Source organism: Medicago sativa, chromosome 5 (assembly GCF_051527215.1).
Source record: "Medicago sativa cultivar Bolivia chromosome 5, Bolivia_mono, whole genome shotgun sequence".
Lineage (NCBI taxonomy): Eukaryota > Viridiplantae > Streptophyta > Magnoliopsida > Fabales > Fabaceae > Medicago > Medicago sativa.
The window spans coordinates 11,471,226-11,491,548 of NC_140753.1; the positions used below are offsets into that span (position 1 = coordinate 11,471,226).

General features: G+C 32.2%; 2 protein-coding genes, 1 long non-coding RNA gene and 1 other non-coding gene across 5 annotated transcripts; 3 read left to right on the forward strand and 1 right to left on the reverse strand.

Annotated features, from left to right (window-relative positions):
• On the forward strand, positions 1-3,689 carry LOC146920017 (uncharacterized). The gene is made up of 2 exons (XR_015010710.1): positions 1-128; positions 3,230-3,689. It is a non-coding gene; the product is annotated as an uncharacterized LOC146920017 (long non-coding RNA).
• Positions 3,690-6,935: 3,246 nt separating this feature from the next.
• On the forward strand, positions 6,936-11,547 carry LOC146920018 (soluble inorganic pyrophosphatase PPA1-like). 2 transcript variants are annotated; one of them, XM_085713408.1, is made up of 9 exons: positions 6,936-7,071; positions 7,932-8,078; positions 8,524-8,552; positions 8,822-8,887; positions 9,668-9,775; positions 9,882-9,947; positions 10,466-10,586; positions 11,009-11,090; positions 11,239-11,547. In XM_085713408.1, exons 2-9 carry the CDS (start codon positions 7,952-7,954, stop codon positions 11,279-11,281), a joined length of 642 nt encoding a protein of 213 aa, XP_085569534.1. In that variant the 5' UTR covers positions 6,936-7,071; positions 7,932-7,951; the 3' UTR covers positions 11,282-11,547. The 2 variants fall into 2 exon arrangements, with proteins under 2 accessions (XP_085569534.1, XP_085569533.1); XM_085713407.1 differs by having other exon boundaries at positions 6,936-6,996.
• A 3,206-nt stretch (positions 11,548-14,753) lies between these two features.
• On the forward strand, positions 14,754-18,527 carry LOC146920019 (gamma carbonic anhydrase 1, mitochondrial-like). Its single transcript, XM_085713409.1, has 5 exons — positions 14,754-14,962; positions 15,081-15,224; positions 17,226-17,351; positions 17,443-17,594; positions 17,823-18,527. Exons 1-5 carry the CDS (start codon positions 14,848-14,850, stop codon positions 18,096-18,098), a joined length of 813 nt encoding a protein of 270 aa, XP_085569535.1. The 5' UTR covers positions 14,754-14,847; the 3' UTR covers positions 18,099-18,527.
• A 1,166-nt stretch (positions 18,528-19,693) lies between these two features.
• TRNAE-UUC (transfer RNA glutamic acid (anticodon UUC)) lies at positions 19,694-19,765 on the reverse strand. The gene has a single exon. It is a non-coding gene; the product is annotated as a tRNA-Glu (tRNA).
• Positions 19,766-20,323: the final 558 nt, after the last annotated feature.

Sequence of the window (20,323 nt, forward strand, 5' to 3'; positions counted from 1 at the left end):
TCTGAGAATGCAAAAGTTTTACAAATCATGAGAATCAGGAATGTTGGACAGACCGAAATAAAAAGACTTATATCCTCATGCCCAAAGGCCTCTACAACGTGTAAAATTACGATTATCAAAGATTCAAAGTAAGTAGTAGGTACTCTATCCTTCTTGTCATTTAATTAATCTCTACCATGCAACTGCTAGATTTGATCATTTGAATTAGAACTTTGATGGTCATGAACTTTGTATCGATACACAAGTTGTGGGAAAGTAATCTTTGATTGATGTATGTAGTACTTGCTTACCTATTTTTAATTTTACGTTTATGACTTCATATTCATGTAATAGTTGTATGATAAGCTTTGATTTGATTCATAACTATAGAGTAAGAGGGTGAAAATTGTAAATTAGTGCCTCATTTTTGCCATGCATCTTCTTTTTTCCTTTACACAGAAGCATGAACAAAAGCTAAACAAGTAGTTGTATTTTCAAACGAATCCTTATTTATCTATCTTTTGATAGTGTACTGATGTTTTCACTGTCACATTAGAAAAACTCGGATCTAAATGGAAATCTGAAAGACAAGTATGATGTTTTTTGTGCTAGGTTCAGTTGTAGTCTCAATTATTCTTAATTTATAACTTTTTTTTTTCAAATTTACATGTTATATTTTATTAGTGATCACTGTAATTCTGGAGAAGAGATAATGTTGTTTCTCTTATTCAAAGTGTCTTATAGTGCTTGAACATAAAGGTGGTGTTAGGAGCAAAGTCAGCAAACAGTCCGTTAATCTGCTATGAGCCTATAGCCATGGAAAATACAAAGGGAAAAGATTGGGATGAAAACTGAAACCTAATTCAGATCCGAGTTAGATAGTTTCGATTAATATGAATTTTATCGTAATTCAAGCATTTGGATGATTTGTTTCTTATCTTAATTTAAACCATTTTTCCTAGTACCCTGCATATAGATAAAGTTGATCTTATCTTTTATGAAGTGTTTGTGTTAGGATAAGTGACAAGGAAAAGATGATTTGTTGTTTCTTTCTGCTAAGACAAAAGGGAGTTAGTCAATATTGTAAATTCAGGCACAAGTTATGCTCATATGTATGAAGTACATCAATCTTGCTCCTTTAATATTTGTCATTTTCAAACACCTTACAAAGTCACCCTATAACCTCATTTAGCCATTACATTAACATATTTCCAATACAGTTCACAATTACACCATTCCAATATGCATTTCCAGCCTGACATATATAGTCCTCAACTCCAGCCATACATCTTGCGTCTTCCAACATCTTGTTGTACTCCTATCCTCTATGTTACCAAGCGTCCAAAATTTACATACACCTATGGCATATATTGTGACAGTAACATCATAATTCCATGACATAAGGTGTTGCTCCTTTACCTTATAGATCTTCACAACCTGCTAAATTAGGCATGTGAATAGTTGAGTATATATGTATGACACATGTTGCTGCCCCGTTATTCAGCTCATGTAATACCTAGACTTTTACATGACAACATCCATAACTTGAAACATCATTCGCCGGCAGCATTAGTGTTCCCTCCAGTCACTTTAGATTTAATTCAGAACATACACAAACAACTTCAAAGAACGCTAATATAATCACAAGATATAGTGTCACTCCTAAAAAAAAATTGCATCTGTCATCACCATTCTTACATTCCAATGCTCCAAATGCATACCCTCCCGATCCCTTTATACCTGACAATATATGCAACATTTAAACACAAATAAGACAGCACCGTGTCACCAAGAACATCCAGAATATGTTTGCATTCGCTTTTTCCATCAATCAGTTCTTCCACTCCTAATTTTTTCATATCCACTCCCAACTCCTTAAACATTATTGTCAAAGTTTGCCATGCATTGATCAGACCAGCAAATTCTTCCTACATCAATTCATCGCCCCCCAAACAAGTTAATGGGCTTAGACATCATTCTAAAGGGAAACGGATTATGTACAATTAGGCAGTTAGTTAGTACGATGATAGCCTAGTTTGTTAGAGGGGATATGTAAGTTTGTATGTTTGATAGCTTTTTTGTGAAAGGAGTAGGGCTGCCCTTGGAAGAGACACCTCTCTCTTGTTCTTAATCATTTATTCAGTATAAGTTATTTTCTCCATTTTTTCTATTAGCTTTTTCTTACGTTGCACTTGTTTAGTAAGCATACTAAGCCTTGTTACAAAGTAAAGCTTTATCTGAAGATCGACAGATAAAAGATATTGTCAATTCTTGAAAATTTCTAGCTCCTCGATCTATAACTTAATATTTTGATTCAGCATACACTCAATTCTTCTTGATAGTGAGAACACTCCCCGTTGTTACAGCCTAGTGGTTTGGCTGCGAGGACGTTTTATGTGGAATCCCGGGTTTGATCCCGGATCACCATATTTTCCCCTCCCCGTGTGTGTTTATTTGAGTATGTGTTGGCCACTTCTATTTTTTATATTCTTCTATCATTCTTTTATTTCAATTTTTATGTTCCGAACAACTTATATTCTTCTATTTTTTATATTCTTCTATCATTCTTTTATTTAAATTTTTATGTTCCAAACAACTTATATTATGTGTGTTCTATAAACTGTACTGCTTTCTGCCACATTAGTAATCTACTAATTTCGTGGATTGTATTTTTAGCAATGCAATGCTTTTAATTTTGAACATTTTTCAAATATGATTAATTTATTTGTTGCTATTTTCAAAATACCATCAATATTATCTCACTTTTACAATATTAGAGCCATTAGTTTGATTTTCTTTGTTCTCTTTTACAAGCTTAACCTTGTTGCATATCAAGTCCACACTCTATTGATTGCTATAAAAGATTATAAACGTTAACAAGTTTTCATCTCACATTTCTTATTTGTTTAATCAGATTTCGTCTTCTCTTTTACTTTTATAATTTTTTTTATAGTTCCTTGAGTGCTGTAAAAATGGATAGTGTATTTATTTTGGTTTGTAATAAAATGGTCTGATGCAGTGATGAACTAATACTACAGTTGTATTTTCTTGGTTTTTGCAAGTTGCACTTGCAACAACCAAACTATGGCATTAATGATTTAATTTTCTTTATCTCCTATCATGATATACAAGAAGACCATGCCTTTTTCCTTGAGTTCCATGAATGAAATCATTATGGTTCTTGACATGAAAAGACCATGGAAGAAATTTCTATTAGGTTTTTACTTCTTTTTTTTTTCATTGATTTCAGAAAACAGGTTCAAAAGTTATGATGACATGACGTAAATATCACCTCAGAAGTTAATTTCTTGTTGTTTTTTTGACTCATTGGAAGGGTATGTTCCGTTGTTTTGGCTACTAGTTTCATATCGTATTACTGGCGTATGGAAGGAAGCCATTGTAGGGAGATTAATTTTGGAGATGGTTGGTATATGCACTTTATAAAGATGCCTTGACAATCACTTGCAAGTATGTAGCACAAGAGTTTGAATTGTAAGTTACTATGTTTTCAAAAAGTGTATGAAGAGGGAAGGTGGTGGAACTGAACTCCACAGACCATCGTGAAACTTTTAAGTGTTTTGAAATTATTGTGTGAACAATTATTTTCTTGCTTGTTGAAATTTAAGTGATACTGTGAATCAATTTGGTGATGTGGCAAAACACTTTTCTAGTAGGCACTGTGGAATGAAAAGTTGGTTGGTAGTTTGTTATTTGAAACCAATATGTTCACCACACCCAACTTTTTTTTCATCGTTACCATTCATTATGTCCATTTATGCTAAAATATGCATAGCATTTTATGTAATAGGGAGTTCGTGACATATTTCCCATTGTTACCGTCCATTGAAGCAAGTTCCTTCAATTCTTGCAAAGGAAAATCAAATCCTATTTGACAGAAGGTGTGTGAGATGAGAGATGTGAGATTTTAGTGATAAGGATGAAAATTGATATATTATTCAAATATTGAAGAATGATATAATAGGCACATTAAAACTGATTATTCAAAATTGCACATTGGTAATTAATAGGCACTATTTGTCCAACAATATAATTAGGCACAGGTGAATTTTACAATTCAACTTTATTCTATATTGACCATGTTTCTTTCATAAATGAGTTTTACGAGTCACTCTTTATATCACATATCTTCATCCTCATCTTTAAAACAGTGGATTAGCACACATAAAAAAAATAGTAGATTAGCTAGCTAGCTACGTTCAAAATGCAAACTAGGTGATTTAATAATTTTTGAAACTTTATGTTGTTAAATATTGTGTTTATAACCAGATATCTACTTTTCTATATATAATTTGATTAATCAAATCATGGGTAGAAAAACATATATATTAAGGATACATATTTTTTGTATCATTTGGTTAACCAAGTTATCATAAGTAGCCAATATACTTATTGGCTTTTGGATGGATGAATGCTTAATATCACTCTAACTAGTAAAAGTTATTATATTTGAGATGGACACAACGTGCATAATGGAGAAACAAAGAAGCAAGACACTCTTCCATTTTTGAAACGGAAGGAAAAAACCAAAATAAAGAAACGTCAATATCAAAAGTGTCTTGCTTCGTAATGTAAAAGGGTGAATGTATCTTTTTTGGTACAAAGGTAAAATGGTTTTTTATTTTGGTTTTTTAATTGGTGAGACTTACATTACCCCTTCATGAATTATGAGTAATTTATCATAATGATAAATATTATTCAATTCTGAAATGAAAGAGATGGAAATCACATGTTGAATGAATGAGATGAAGAAACTTAATGTTTTTGAGATAAAAATGATAACTAATTGTGAAAAAAATCAAAATATTAATAACAAGTATGATTTGATTATGAAACGAAGGAGATAAATATCACATATTAAAAGAAGGAGTTGAAGAAGTTTGATGTTCTTAAGATGAAAATGGTAACTGATTTTAACAATAAAGATTAAAAAAGTGAAAATTTTCTTTGAAAGGGGTAAATTACCCCTAAAACATCAAGGGGTAACGTAGAAAAAAAACTTTTTTAATTATATTATTTGATTGGTAAATAAAATAAAATGATAATAGATTTAATTACAGTTTTGGTCCCTCTATTTTGGTTTGTTCACGAAATTGGTCTCCTTATTTTAAAATCACATAGTTTTGATCCCGAGATATGTAATATGACACAATTAAATGAGTTCGCATCCATTTAATCAAATTTATACGTCGTTGATATGGCATAATCCTTACCGTAAACGCCACGTAAATTTGATTTACACATGTGGATTATACCACATCAGCGATATGTGTGACACATCATTAAAAAAGATGACAACTCGTCTAATTTGTGTTATATTTCATATTTGGGGGCCAAAACTATGTGATTTTAAAATAATGGGATCAATTTAGTGGGCAGACCAAAATAAAGAGACTAAAACTGTGTAATTAAGCCATAATAATAATAATAATAATAATAATTTAGTGAAAGGATAAAATTGGAAGAACTCATTAACGTCATTGAGTTAAACAATGAAGAATGTATTGTAGTAAAAAAAACCATTTATACAAACGGTGGAATGAACGTACAAACTCCGGCTTCTACATTTATTATGTAATGTTCCTACATTTATTAGGTAATGTTTCTTATCAATAAGCTCACATGAACAATTTTTCTCACGGGATGAACAAAATGTTAATGATTATAGATTATAGATGGCTAAAATCAATAGTTTTTTTTAGTTGGATAAGAGTAATGATATTTGAACAATTATTTGATGACAACATTTTATAAGAACCTTATTTTTCTTCTTTTTTATTGACCTAAAACAATAGAGAAAATGTATCATAAATTCATATTAATATAAGAGATACTTATTCAAAAGTTATCACAAAAGAGTTATTCAAATACATCATTTATTATTTGATGACAACATTTTATAAGAACCTTATTTTTCTTCTTTTTTATTGACCTAAAACAATAGAGAAAATGTATCATAAATTCATATTAATATAAGAGATACTTATTCAAAAGTTATCACAAAAGAGTTATTCAAATACATCATTTACTAAACTTTTGACCCGTGTGTCGTATGAGTTTTCTCGACTATAATAGAGACCAATAAATAATCTTTAACATGTAAGATCATTGATATGGTAGAAAATATTTTCTTAAAAAAAAGGCAAGAGGATAGGAATGAAATTGGTGTGCAATGCATTTTTTAGATGGAATTTGTTAGGTTAAATAATTGCAAACATAATAAAGCAAATGAGCGAGAAAAAAATTAGGTTAAGTTGCTGTAGACGTAACAAAATTAATAAATAAGGATATTTCGATTTTCGATGAATAAATAAAGAGAAATGATATTTGAACATCCATTTAGTGACAACTTTTGTAACAACTTTCTCTCTCATACTCACATTACTTTTTACTTCATCTCTCTATTGCTATGGTTTCCGTGCCAATACCACTTATTTCTTTGTAAAATATGGTTGTCAAATAAGTTGTCACCAAATTGGTTGTTGAAATAACACTCCTCATAAATAAATGTGTGCTAACATCACTAGGCGGCGCAAAAGGAGCACTAGTAGTTTAGTTTTAAATTGAGAAATGATATTTGTACAACCATTTTGGTACAACTTTTGTACAACTTTCTCTATCATACTCACATTATGTTTTTATTCTCTCTCTTCCTTTTTCTCTCTCTATTGTTTTTGACCAATGAGAAGAGAGGACAACAAAGTTGTCTCAAAGGTTGTACCAAAATGGTTGTCAAAATATCACTACTCTTTTAAATTTGTAGTGGAAGGAAGTATAGGAAATGATGTATGCCTAACATGACTGACCGACCGTGTCCGAAATATAGGACCGGATATTTGGTATACCTCACATCTCCATTCACGACCGTCCGATTGAAAATCTGGTTTAATCACACGATACATATTTAATTCAACGTTCCGCCGCTGATCTAAGTCCTTGTTTCTTCTTCCCTAGTCGCCATCGCCAAACTCTGACTCACTACTCTCACTCACCCACTCTGTAAGTCATTTCTCTTCTCTACTCTTTATATTAATCCATCATTGAAATTATCGCACTACAATTTTCATTGCCTCGGTACTTTTTTTTTTTTTCTTTTCTTCTTGATTCAATATTAGTTACACCTGAATGAAATTTAAATCGCGTTATTTTTCAGATCATAACAAATTCAAAAAGTATTTTTGGCATCTAATGATGATCAGGATTTTGTGCATGTTTAATATCACTGTGCCCCTGACTCGTTATGATACTAAAAATACACTTAATTGAATTACTATGGCTTTTGTTGATCATGATCCTGAGATTACTTTTTTATATGACGATGATCTGCATATGTCAAATTTGTTAATAACTCTTCTGCAGCATCTAATTAAATTTTATAACTTATGCATAGCAACTTATGCAAATAAATAAGTTTTTGTGCATTATTCATAAACTTGTCAAGATTTTTTGAGAGAAAACCGATACAATTTCGTTAGGGAGAACTTATGAATTAACATTATTTATTTACATAAACTATTTTTCATAAGCTCAAAAATAAGTCAATCCAAACAGGCCCTAAGTCGTGTTTATCAAAAAAATAATTAAGTCTTATTTTTTATATGACAATATATGTATAGAATTGTAGAGACAGATTCGTTGTTCTTTCTCAATTAATTATTGAAAGGAAAAAAAAAAAGCTTAAATGTATTCTTTACAGATTCATGGCTCTTTATTAGCTATATTTGAATTCTATGCAGATTCATAAGTGTATCTCAATATAGTAACCAATGTTACGCCACTCACGGATATGTTGCTAGTTAATTTTGTTTATAAAAAAAAGAAAGATGAAATCGATTCTTTTGACTACTGTTTTAACTGCAACATATAGTGTGGTCATTTAGACTTATAGCCTTTTCTATTATGTATTTATGTGTGAGATTTTTATGCTCTTGTAGGTATTGTTTGTGAAGTTAATATGGCTAACCATGACGGATCAAATGAATGGTCTTCGAGTTTAACTCACCCTAAGCTCAATGAAAGAATACTTTCTTCAATGTCACGGAGAACTGTTGCTGCTCACCCTTGGCATGATGTAGAGATAGGTACAAAACTAGCCTTGCGGATGTTTTTTGGGTCACCTTTAATTATAATGAATTTGTGCTTGGAAAAATATAGGCGTTGTCTCGATAAACAACTTATTTGCAGCTTATAGTACAAGCATTTATCATGATAAGTGCTTACATATAAACTACTTCTATAGCAAAAGATAAAATTAAGTTAAATTGTTTTTGTATAAAGCTATAAGCTGTTTTCATTAGCTATCGTGGAGAATTTATGAAAATAAGCTGTCCCAAATAGCCTAACAAAGCATATGCCAATAGATAAGCTCGAATAAGCCAATCAGACACGCCCATATTCGACTTTGTTTCTTCTCTGAATGTAAAAGAAACTGTTGTGTAGTTTAAGTCATCTTTCTCTTGCACTGATTAAAAGATATAGATGTAGGATCATTTTGCTGAAAACTCAAACGTTCTTTTATAAATGCAGGGCCAGGAGCTCCATCAGTTTTCAACTGTGTAAGTTTTTATTTTCTGTTTTAGAACTTGAATTAAAAAAGTTAGAAAATCTCCTTGTAAGAAATGTCACTTGCAGCAACATTGAGGGCACGGTCATCCGAGTTATGGAGCTTATGTTAATTTGTTTCTGGCAATTTATCAAACTAAACATGGCCATTCCACTATCAATCTGGAATTTCAGATCTTACATTTTACCTTGATAGATTATTCCACTGAACTCGTGTTTCCTATTCTTATTTCTTAGTGAAATAAATGTATTTCCATGGCAGGTGATTGAAATTGGCAAAGGAAGTAAGGTTAAGTATGAGCTGGACAAGACAAGTGGACTTATAAAGGTGTCATTTCCTATTCTCTACTAAAATTTGCTTTCTTCCATTCCATAAGCTTGATTCAATAGTATTGCCATTTACCATTTCTTCACTTTCTGTTGGGACTTTTTCAACTTTGAAGCTAAAATGATTAAAACTCCTACATGTTCTTTAGAAAGAAAAAAATTCCCTGATTATGAAGGATTCTTAGGAGCAACTGCCTTTGCAAGCTCCACTACTTAATATGTCAGGATTCTTAGGAGCAAACTTTTTTATATTAAATATTAGTATTGGCTTATTAGGAAAATCACAAGATGCACATTGGCTAGAGATAAGAGTCGTAAATAGTGTTTACAAAACTTACATGATCCTCATCTCACCTACTGGTTTTGCGGAGTTGTGTTAGACCTAAAACGTCAGATGATATCAAAACCTATCATAGATCCCTTGATGGACCATTGTATTATCCGTGCACGAGCCCAATAGTTAAGGACGAAAGGGCAGAATTTGATATTCAAGTGGATCACACACGATAAGTGATAACGCAACTCTCACAATGCATTTCAGATTATGAGTGCTATAACTGTTTCCAAACACGTGTTGTTTGATATTGAAAACTTTTAACTGTAGCATCCTTGAATACTCAACGATGGATTATGATTGCATGTTTTTGTGCTTTAGGTTTTAATGTGAATCATCTGCTGCCTTATACATAGATAATATTAATAATATGCAACAATTTCTAGTTTTGAGTTTTTTTATCTGTCTTTACTGAAGCATAACTAACTCATGGGCTAAATACCTTAGGTTGATCGTATTCTTTACTCATCAGTTGTCTACCCACACAACTATGGTTTTATCCCACGAACCATTTGTGAAGACAGTGATCCTATGGATGTTCTGGTTCTGATGCAGGTAGCAACACTTATTATCATGTGACATTTTTACAGAAATGCCTGCTTTCACTTTTAGCCAAAATTTTAACTGAATTAAAAATTAATTAATTTTTTGTTATGAGCAGGAGCCTGTGCTACCCGGTACCTTCCTCCGCGCTCGTGCTATTGGATTAATGCCGATGATTGACCAGGTAGAAGTTACCTCCTACTCGTCTTTGTATTTTATTCTGTTTGGGGAAATGAAAACGAGCCGTGTGAGGGTGTTTGGAAGAGGGGAAGGCTACCCAATAGCCTTTTTAATTAATTATTTAGCTTGTTAGTCAATTCTTTGGTTCGCTGTTAGTGAATTAAAAAATCATGGCTAAGTGGTTGTCCCATGACTGAAACGATAAAACATTGCTCTACACTGTATGTGATATAACATGGTGAAATTTATCATCATTAACTTCTCAAACCATAGTTCTATTTTAATTAGGGAGGTGTTATGAATGAATGAGCGTGCAATTTTTGGAGCTAAAAAAGGAACTTGTTATGTATGCGGTAACACCGTTAGAAGGATCAAATAAAAACAGTAGTGGACTGTAACTTTTACTCCCTCCTTTAATCTGTCATTTGATTTTCAACATTGTACAATTCAATAATTTTTTCTCCAATTAATCAAAGTAGACATTTAAGAAAAAACTATTTATTATAATGAATTGTGGTGCAGGGTGAGAGGGATGACAAGATCATAGCAGTTTGTGCCGACGACCCTGAATTCCGCCATTACACAGACATCAAAGAGCTTCCTCCACATCGGTTGGCTGAAATAAGAAGATTCTTTGAGGATTGTATCCTGTTATTTGCATTTAGTTCATGGATCCTTCTAACATATGTACTTGGGGCACTGGTTAAATTTAAAGAAATACTAGATTTTTTTTAATAAAAAACACAGTTTAATTTATTGATCATTTCAAAAAGTTCTATGCTACAAAAATAATTCTTTTCGAAATTTTAACCGTTGCCATTTGCCATGAGTGCACACATTTAGATTAGTACACATACATATGCATGTTGTTACATAGTTTACAATTTTACTCATGATTGATTAGTTTTTCAGGTTGAAAGATTAACGTGTCCCCTATTTTTCAATGATAATTTCTTTTCCTTTCAAATATGACTATTTTAAATACTTGAAATCTTTCTATTTTGTCAATGCTATCATTACCACATCCTCTAGTTTGATGGATGTGTCCTTAGCTAGCCACACTAGACAAGAAGAATGAGAACAAAAAAGTTGATGTTGACGATTTTCTACCAGCTGAGTCTGCCGTTGATGCCATCAAGTACTCCATGTGAGCTATTTTTCTTTGCGATGATCTCCACCTTTTTCATACTGCAAATCTAGTTTTGGATTCTCAGACTTAATCTTCGATGATTTTACTTTTCCCTTGGGGATGAATTATTTTATCAATTTTCTTACATGAATATTTTCTTTTTCAGGGACCTCTATGCTTCTTACATAGTTGAGAGCTTAAGGAAGTGACTTCTTTAGAAACTGAATATCCAATTGCAATGATCTCTAAATTACTATACAAATGAGAATAAAACTAAACTTCATACACAATGTTCTTTCTGTATCATCGTTTTATGCACTTGTGCTGCCCTGTCTCTGGCACAAGCGCAAGCATCGAGTACTGATCTCATTTCTAGTATTTTGATGCACTGATTTATAAAAGTCATAATTATGTTCTTGTTTGTAATGTCATCGTTATTAATCAATAATATTCTCACACCTTCTTTCGCCCTCTATCCTTTCTCTATTTTCTCTGTGTGCGCGAGCGCACATGTATGTATACGCTCAAAAGAGATGTCAAAACAATATTTATCAAGTAAAGTTAGCTGCCTACTGGACAGCTGAAGACTGTTAAAGATTTTAAAAAATTTCTGACCAGGTGACCATAACACATCACACATAATGAGTGGAGTCTCTTGCATTTATTGAGCCATACTTAATCTATCACCGGTTAAGTCGCATCACTCTCAACCAGACTTTTGCAAATCTCCTGTGTTGATCAGTCAGTGTTTTGATCCATCATAACTTGGGTGCAATTTAGGAAAACTGACCATTCAGTACAAATGTATACATATGCATTAGGAGATACAAACTCTTGGCTTCATTTTGTGTCTTCCAAATAATGATAAAAATCATCTAGAGGCCTTGGTATTATTCTGTCTTGGGGTTGGTTGAACTTCAGAATGTAAAAGCAATTTTCTTCATCTATAACATCAAACCCATCAACTAGCTTCGTTCCCATTTGGATTACATTTTCTACGTTTACTATGTAGCGACTTTCGGGTATCTAAAAGAGAAATTGTTGTTGATTCAAATCAATTATTTAGACTAAAGGAAATGACTATGACTGATTAAGATATACACAAGTTTATCAAATGGGAAGAAGCTTTTTTTGTAGCTTATTTTTGGTTGACTCAAGCTTATCAATTAACTAAGGAATGTGAATTGCTTGAATTCACCCAACCCAATTTATTATTTTTTAACTTGTGTCAAAATTTAAAATCATAAATGGAGTAGTAACATTTAATTAAATATATGTATGTAAGATCTATGTCAATTGACAATACCGATATTGTTAGGTTGAATATTTTCATTTGAGTTCGAACTTGAGGTCTCACAGTTGTATGTGACTTTTAATGATGTTTGTCACTTTATCGAGAAAAAAACATTTATTGATAACAATTTAGTTTTTTTTTTTTGTTGAGTACTCTTTACTATACAAAGGATGATGATTAGGGTTTTTTTTATATAATGGTGAAAGATGAGTAAATATAAAAAAAAAAAAAAAAGGTAATGTTAACCAGTGTCCCAGGGCACTGGTTAAGGAGTCAAATGTGGTAAGTATTACATTGGAACGTGTTGTCAACTTTTCAAAAGCATAAAAAGTGTTACTTTCATTTTTAAACTTCTTTTTTTTAGTTTCCTTAACCAGTGCCCCCCCGGGGGTACTGGTTAACATGACCCAAGAAAAAACAATGATTTTAGTGAAATTTTTTTTTTGCTGACCCAGTTACCAAATTTTTTTTCAAATCTGACCCCCTTTGACATTTAAAAACAGAAATGACCCCCTTTATGGATTTTTTGTTTTTTGTTTTGTCGTTTTCCTCATTACCGCAGTTTCAAATTGCGGTAATGAGCCACCTTTCTGACGCGCGCCAGGCTTGCACAGGTGAGGCAGGTTGACTGATTTCTTTTAATTTTTTTTATTCATTACCGCAGTTTGGAATTGCGGTAATGAATTTTTTATTTTTTTTCGTTTTTTCTATTTTTGGCATTATTAAAACAATATACCATTCATCCAAATTCACAATCATTTTTTCATACATTTCTACTTGTTTTGCATAGTAAAAATAGACATTAAAATCACAAAACTGCTTAATTTTTTTAAATGACGGAATTTTATTGAAGGTTAAAAAAAAGGTCATAAATACTTATAAAAGATTGGTTGAACACATAATACATAACTATATAAACTATCGATTTTGAATGGTCGGACAATTTCTCCTAATATGACCAGGATGCCGACACAACCCACACAGTCTCGGTGTCGGTGTTCTTTCTTCCACCTCCTCGTCCATTTCGGTCCTAATGCGAGTACTATTGGGTCTACCTTTCTTTAGTCTTCGCATGTCTGGATTATGACAAAGCTCTGGACCTTCGTATGGGGGCCAATAACTCTTGTCCTGGACTACTTTGAATGCTTTGTTGTAGATGGCGTAAACATTCTCGTTTTTGAACACGTCTGGAATAATGGTTGTGTAGTCATGGTGAAAAGAAGAACACGCGGCAAAATAAGGTGACTATGCAAACTAATGATGCTGAAATTCAAAATGAGGAGGTGGATGAGGAAGAGGAAGAGGAAGAGGAAGAGCCCGAGGAAGAGGAAGAGCAAGAGCAAGACCAACGACCCGTACGAAGAAAAAAAGATAAATTATGTGCTACAGGAAGTCATAATTTAAATTTAGGTTGGCGTAAATGGTTACCGCGGAGAAAGTAGTTTTTATTTTTAACACAACGAATAATATAATTAATGTTTTTAAATTTATATTTTTTACAATTATCATTTATATTTATTTATTATTATTTGCATCTAATTTTAAAAAACATATATTGTGCCAAAAATAGAAAAAACGAAAAAAAATAAAAAATTCATTGCCGCAATTCCAAACTGCGGTAATGAATAAAAAAATTTAAAAAAAATCAGTCAACCTGCCTCACCTGTGCAAGCCTGACGCGCGTCAGAAAGGTGGCTCTTTACCGCAATTTGAAACTGCGGTAATGAGAAAAATGACAAAACAAAAGACAAAAAATCCAGAAAGGGGGTCATTTCTGTATTTAAATGTCAAAGGGGGTCAGATTTGGAAATTTTTTTGGTAACTGGGTCAGCAAAAAAAAAATTCCCCCAAAAACAACAAGCAAAACAATGTCACACAACCACTTATTTAAATTAAAAAGAAGTAAAAAAAAAATACAGATGAGTGATTTCATATAAAAAATATCTAAAGTCAAACCTTTTTTAATGAATGAAAAAGATGAAAAAACTTAAAAAGAACGTGAAATAAACTAAAATCGGGGTATTGCTTGGGTTATTGTCTTGGTGTGACATTAAAGATTCAATAAATGAATAGGTCGTCACTTTTGATATTGTCGCATTATGCTATTGACGATATGATGCATTTTACAAGTTTAAATAAATGATTACTGTGTTTTTTTTACAAATAATAATACTAATAATTTCCAGTTTATTATTTTGGAAAAAATAATCTTTTTAACAATTTATACCTCTTGTACTTGTAAATTTTTTTTTTTTTACCTCTTGTAAAAAAAAAAAAAAAATTACCTGTAAGATTTAAAATGCAGTAGAATCATAGAATGTAAATTGTAAAATGTTTAACACATGTAAGCGGTATAATTATTCTGGAAAGCATAATAGATGGAAAATAGAGAAAAAGTGTGAAGATCTGTGTAATTTATAAGCTGCGATTGAAGTGAGGTTACCACTACCACTACCTACCTCACCATCTTACAGACAGAAAATGGGAACGTTGGGAAGAGCTTTCTACACCGTCGGATTCTGGATCCGCGAGACCGGCCAAGCCATTGATCGTCTCGGTTCTCGTCTCCAAGGCAATTACTTCTTCCAAGAACAACGTACGTTCCATTTTTCAACCCTAATTCATAGCTTTTGCATAATTAGGGTTTCAAATTCAAACACACCTTTTCTTCTATTGCATTTATTGATTATCATTTTGTTTGGATTGCAATTCAGTGTCAAGGCATCGACCTTTGATGAATGTATATGATAAAGTTCCTTATGTTCATAAGGATGCATTTATTGCTCCTAGTGCTTCCATTACTGGTGATGTTCAGATTGGTCAAGCTTCTTCCATTTGGTATGGTTGTGTTCTCAGAGGTAAACCCACTAAACCCTTTATAATAAGATTGGACAAGAGAGAGCACATTACCTACCCATGTAGCACCGACACTTCTGATTGAAGGCGTGTCTTGTCCATGTCTATCCATGTGTCTATGTCTGACACCGAAACATGTCATTACATTCAATCAATTCGTTTTATTGAATTGCAACCGGTGTTGACATGTTTGTATTAGTGTTGTGCCTAATATTCGTATATGTGTCGGTGCTTCATAGTTAAGTGTATAATGTGGCAACGATTAAATAACCAAATGGATAGGGTATGGACCTCTCTTATCCATCATAATAGAATGGTCAAATCCATCACAGTATATTCAAAACAAATACGGATACATGTTTATCAATTGATTGGTGCTTAATAATGATTGACCATGATTATTAATAATTCCTTCAACTCAGGGATTCCCTGTTTTGTGTATACATTACATTTTTTATTGTGTTTCTGGGACTTATGACCATAACAATAGGGTTTGATACGCATCCCATCACATATTACACGCAATTGAGATTCATAATTCATGTTAGGTTCTACTTTTTGTTTGTCATAAATGTGTTTTGGAAAATATATGATTAGAAAATCATAACTGTAATCCAATATCATATATGCTGGCTTTTCTTATTAATTTCATTGTATGGAAAAAAGAAAGTGTGAGGGCAGGGGTGGGGGATTCCAAACTGTGCAAATTTGACCTAGGGTTGCTTGGTTGATCAGATATTAGGCAATCAATTTACTGAAATAAAAATCTACTTTACACTTGATTGGTCAATGAGTTGGATCCAAATATGGTCTTTGATAGAACATTATGGCGGCATTTGATCCATGTAGCCGACCCCACTTAGTGGGATAAGGCGGTGTTGTTGTTGTTGTTGTTGTACACTTGATTGGTGAAACAAAAAAGGTGGATCAATAAGCTTACGTTTGGATTCAAGTTTGGAGTTGGATTCTCGTCTCCCAATGCTTCACGAACGTGATGGTTGTGAAGCTCCAAATTGGCAAGTGAACAAATGTACAGAGAAATGAGTTACATTTCAACTGAGCATCCTAATGCTTCAGACTGTAATTTTAAGCCTCTTCTCCCATTGCTTGAAAATGATTCTCACTCCATTTGGATACCTTCATCTAGCACCAAAACTGAATTTGAAAAACAAACTTTTGCACCGAACTCCATTTCTCTGTTCCATATGTCCTAATGTCCCCTCTTTCCATTTGGATACCTTTATCAAACATACTTATTTTAAGTGATGGAGTTAAAAATTTATTGCTTTCTACATATAGGGGTGTTCTAAAGTTGGTTTGATCAAACCTATTAACTGAACTAATCAAAATCCTTCGGTTTGGGTTAGGTTTAGCAAAAAAATTATCAAACCCAAACTAATCAATCCATTGAAGAACTATTGGTTCAGGCCTGATCAAACGGGTCATGAAGAAAAATACATTTGCAAATTCATTATAAATGTACTTTTTTTAATAACATTCCAACTCTTTATATAGCCAAAAATACTATAAATTTAAATAATACAATAAACTAAGTAATTCTCCAATATCACAATTAAAAAAGTTAGATTGTTTGAGTCGGGTAACGGGTTCACGACGTGTTGGAAATTCAAAACCCATTATCCAAATCAAACTATTTTGGGTTGTGTCATGTTGGATTGGGCGTTCTTGAATTGTTGAACACCCCTAACCTAACTGCATTATACTCCCTTCTGATTTATTTGCATAAGATGGAGAGGACCGCACTTTGGATACTTGTTTCATTAATTTTTCAGAACTTCCATTATCAGTATTCAAATGGAATGTTAAGGACAACTGTTGTGCGTGTGTAATTAATATTCATGCACTCATAATCATTTTATATGCATATTTCTTACTCCATATAAAATGGGGTTTAGTATGAATATTCCCACCCCCGTCTTTCTGATATTTGTGTTTCTGTTGCTATGTTTTATCTTTAACTAAGTGATATTTTTCCAATGAAGGTGATGTTAACAGCATTACTATTGGATCTTCAACTAATATACAAGACAATTCTCTTGTTCATGTTGCTAAGTCTAATTTGAGTGGAAGGGTATTACCTACTATCATTGGAGATAACGTCACTGTAGGTGAGTGAAATGAATACGTGATCAGTTTGTCTATAACTTACACATGGTTTTAGTAGGAACTTTATCTAAGGATTTGGTACTATAAATTTAGGTCACAGTGCTGTTTTACAAGGATGCACTGTTGAGGATGAGGCATTCATTGGCATGGGTGCAACCTTACTTGATGGAGTGCATGTTGAAAAACATGCCATGGTTGCTGCCGGAGCTCTTGTCAGGCAGAATACAAGAATCCCCTGTGGAGAGGTTTGTATGAACATGTTTTTCTTCAGAGAAGGGAGTGTGCTCGGTTCTGCTTCCTCTTAAAAACTGAAATAAAATTGTTTCAGATATCATGATTTCCTAAAGTTATCAATGGAAGCTGACATAGGGCATTAACCCCTATGCGTGATTCAATTAGACCTAAATTCAAACAAATTGTTCAGAAGGTTTTCAGCTTATTTACGATTATCATGTCTATCTTTCATTTTGCAGGTCTGGGGAGGTAATCCAGCAAGGTTCTTGAGGAAGCTCACAGAAGATGAAATGACCTTCTTCTCACAATCTGCCTTAAATTATTCCAATTTGGCTCAGGCTCATGCTGCTGAAAATGCAAAAAAGTTGGATGAGACTGAGTTTGTGAAAGTTCTCGGCAAGAAATTTGTTCGTCCTGACGAAGATGGTTCAGTACTCAACGCTGTTGGCGACACACCTCCAGAGATTAACCCCCCTGATAATGCTGCGCAAGATAAAGCTCCAAAAGCTTCTTAATTTTATTTCTTGAGTATCTTTTATGTGCGATTTCTAGTATCTTTTATGTGCTCTTTGTTTCCAATAATTTTTGGGGGTGCATTGGTGTTCATACTGTTAGCTTGAACATCAGAACATGTTGGCGTATGGTTTTTCTTTCTTTCTTGATAATGATGACAACGCAACAATTTGGTTGTACTGAAATAGTCCGAGGACATATCTGCAGTTCTAAAGTACTGTAGTTGGGCATGTACTCTAAAATAAAGAATACTATCAATTTAGGTTTTAGTAAAAAATGATACTCTCTATTTCTTCTCAAGAACTTTATTACTAAGATTTTTGGTTACATACTAATGGTGGCATAATTGAGTTTTTGTGTACTCAAAAATAAAAATTTCAATAATGGACCTCGAGAGAAGGACTCAACTCAATTCAGATACACCAGCTAAACTTTATTTTTTTCATAGGTCTTGTTATGTTTTATTTGTTTTTGCTTCATGTTGCTGCAGTTTTGTTTGTTATTATCGTTTTTTTAAGAAATCAAAATGCTATATATTAACAGTGGCGATGAAAATTTCTCAGTACAAGATGTACAAGAGAACTCACCCCGAACAAGAAATTGTATACAAAAAGATTACAATAAAAAGTCATTCGATACCCAAACAAAGTAATGTTTGTTATTATCGTTGTTTTTGGCATTTCGTGTTTCATTGGAATTCCCCATAGACGTGTCTTCTCTTGAATTTTTGACTTGGTAGTTTCATGTTCATTTTTCTGTTCAACCTAAATAAACAATAAACAAGACGTGGTAAACTACCCGTTAGAGGTGTTTATTAATCAATTAAAATTTAAAACCAATTTAAAACTGTAAATGAAAATTAAAACGACTAATCCAAAACGAATTTATATAAACACAAATATTTATGTAATTTGAAAACTGTAAATGAAAATTAAAACGACTAATCCAAAACGAATTTATATAAACACAAATATTAGCTAGTTGATGTAATTTGAAAACTGTAAATGAAAATTAAAACGACTAATCCAAAACGAATTTATATAAACACAAATATTTGAATCTTTTCGAGATTTTTTTTTTTTAGTGGTGTCTGGGATTCGAACCCCGGACCTTGCATATATTATGCATTGTCCTTACCATTTGAGCTAAGCTCACGTTGACATTTTTTTCGAATTTGAGAATACGATTGCAGTAATCTACATAATTATTTCTTTATGTATTAACAGAATTATCATATAATTTATATTCATTTATACAAAAAAAAATGAGTGAAGTTAATATTGTTTTCTACACATTTGGTTAAAACGTACTTTTTTTTTCTGTTACAGATTAAAACATACTTAAGTGAATACAAATAATTGTAAATAAAGCTTTTTTAATATAATTATATGATTGTGTGTATTTTTCAGTATTGATGAATTAAAATGTTTTACGAAAAAAAAGTTATGATATTATCTAGTATAACTTATCTACGTGGCTTTACATCATCAAACACTGTAACAATAAAAATGGATAAAAAGTTCCATTGCCGGGAAACACTGTAATAATAAAAATGGATAAAAAGTTCCATTGCCGGGTAATAAAAATGGATAAAAAGTTCCATTGCCGGGAATCGAACCCGGGTCTCCTGGGTGAAAGCCAGATATCCTAACCGCTGGACGACAATGGATTGTTGTTAACTTTTGCAATTCTAATATATTAAACGTAAGGAAGTTATAGTTTCTCTTGTCAAACAACTTGAATTAAGCACTTGAACGATCTTTCATCATCTTACTTAATTCATGTTAAAGGTTCCTATCACGATAGAAATGTCCTTTTTTTTTTTTTTTATGATAAACAACTCATTTCCTAAGTCTTACAACCAGTGACTAATTTAACAACCATTTCACACATGAAAAATATATAAATGAAAAGATACAATAATATTTTAAATAAATTATCGTCATTAGATATTGATTTTTTTAAAATTATTATTTGATGAAAGTTAGACTATACTCATTCCGTTTCAAAATACATGTCGCCGCCAACCACAACACACATGCCAATACACTGTTTTGAGTTTGACCATTAATATATTTAATTATATATAATAAAAAATCATAAAAATTTGATATTTTGAAAATATTTATTGAGACAAATCAAACATTTTACATGCTAACATTTGTATTCATATATTAATTAAAAAAAATATGAAAATAAGTTATACGAGTAGTACATATTGTAAAAT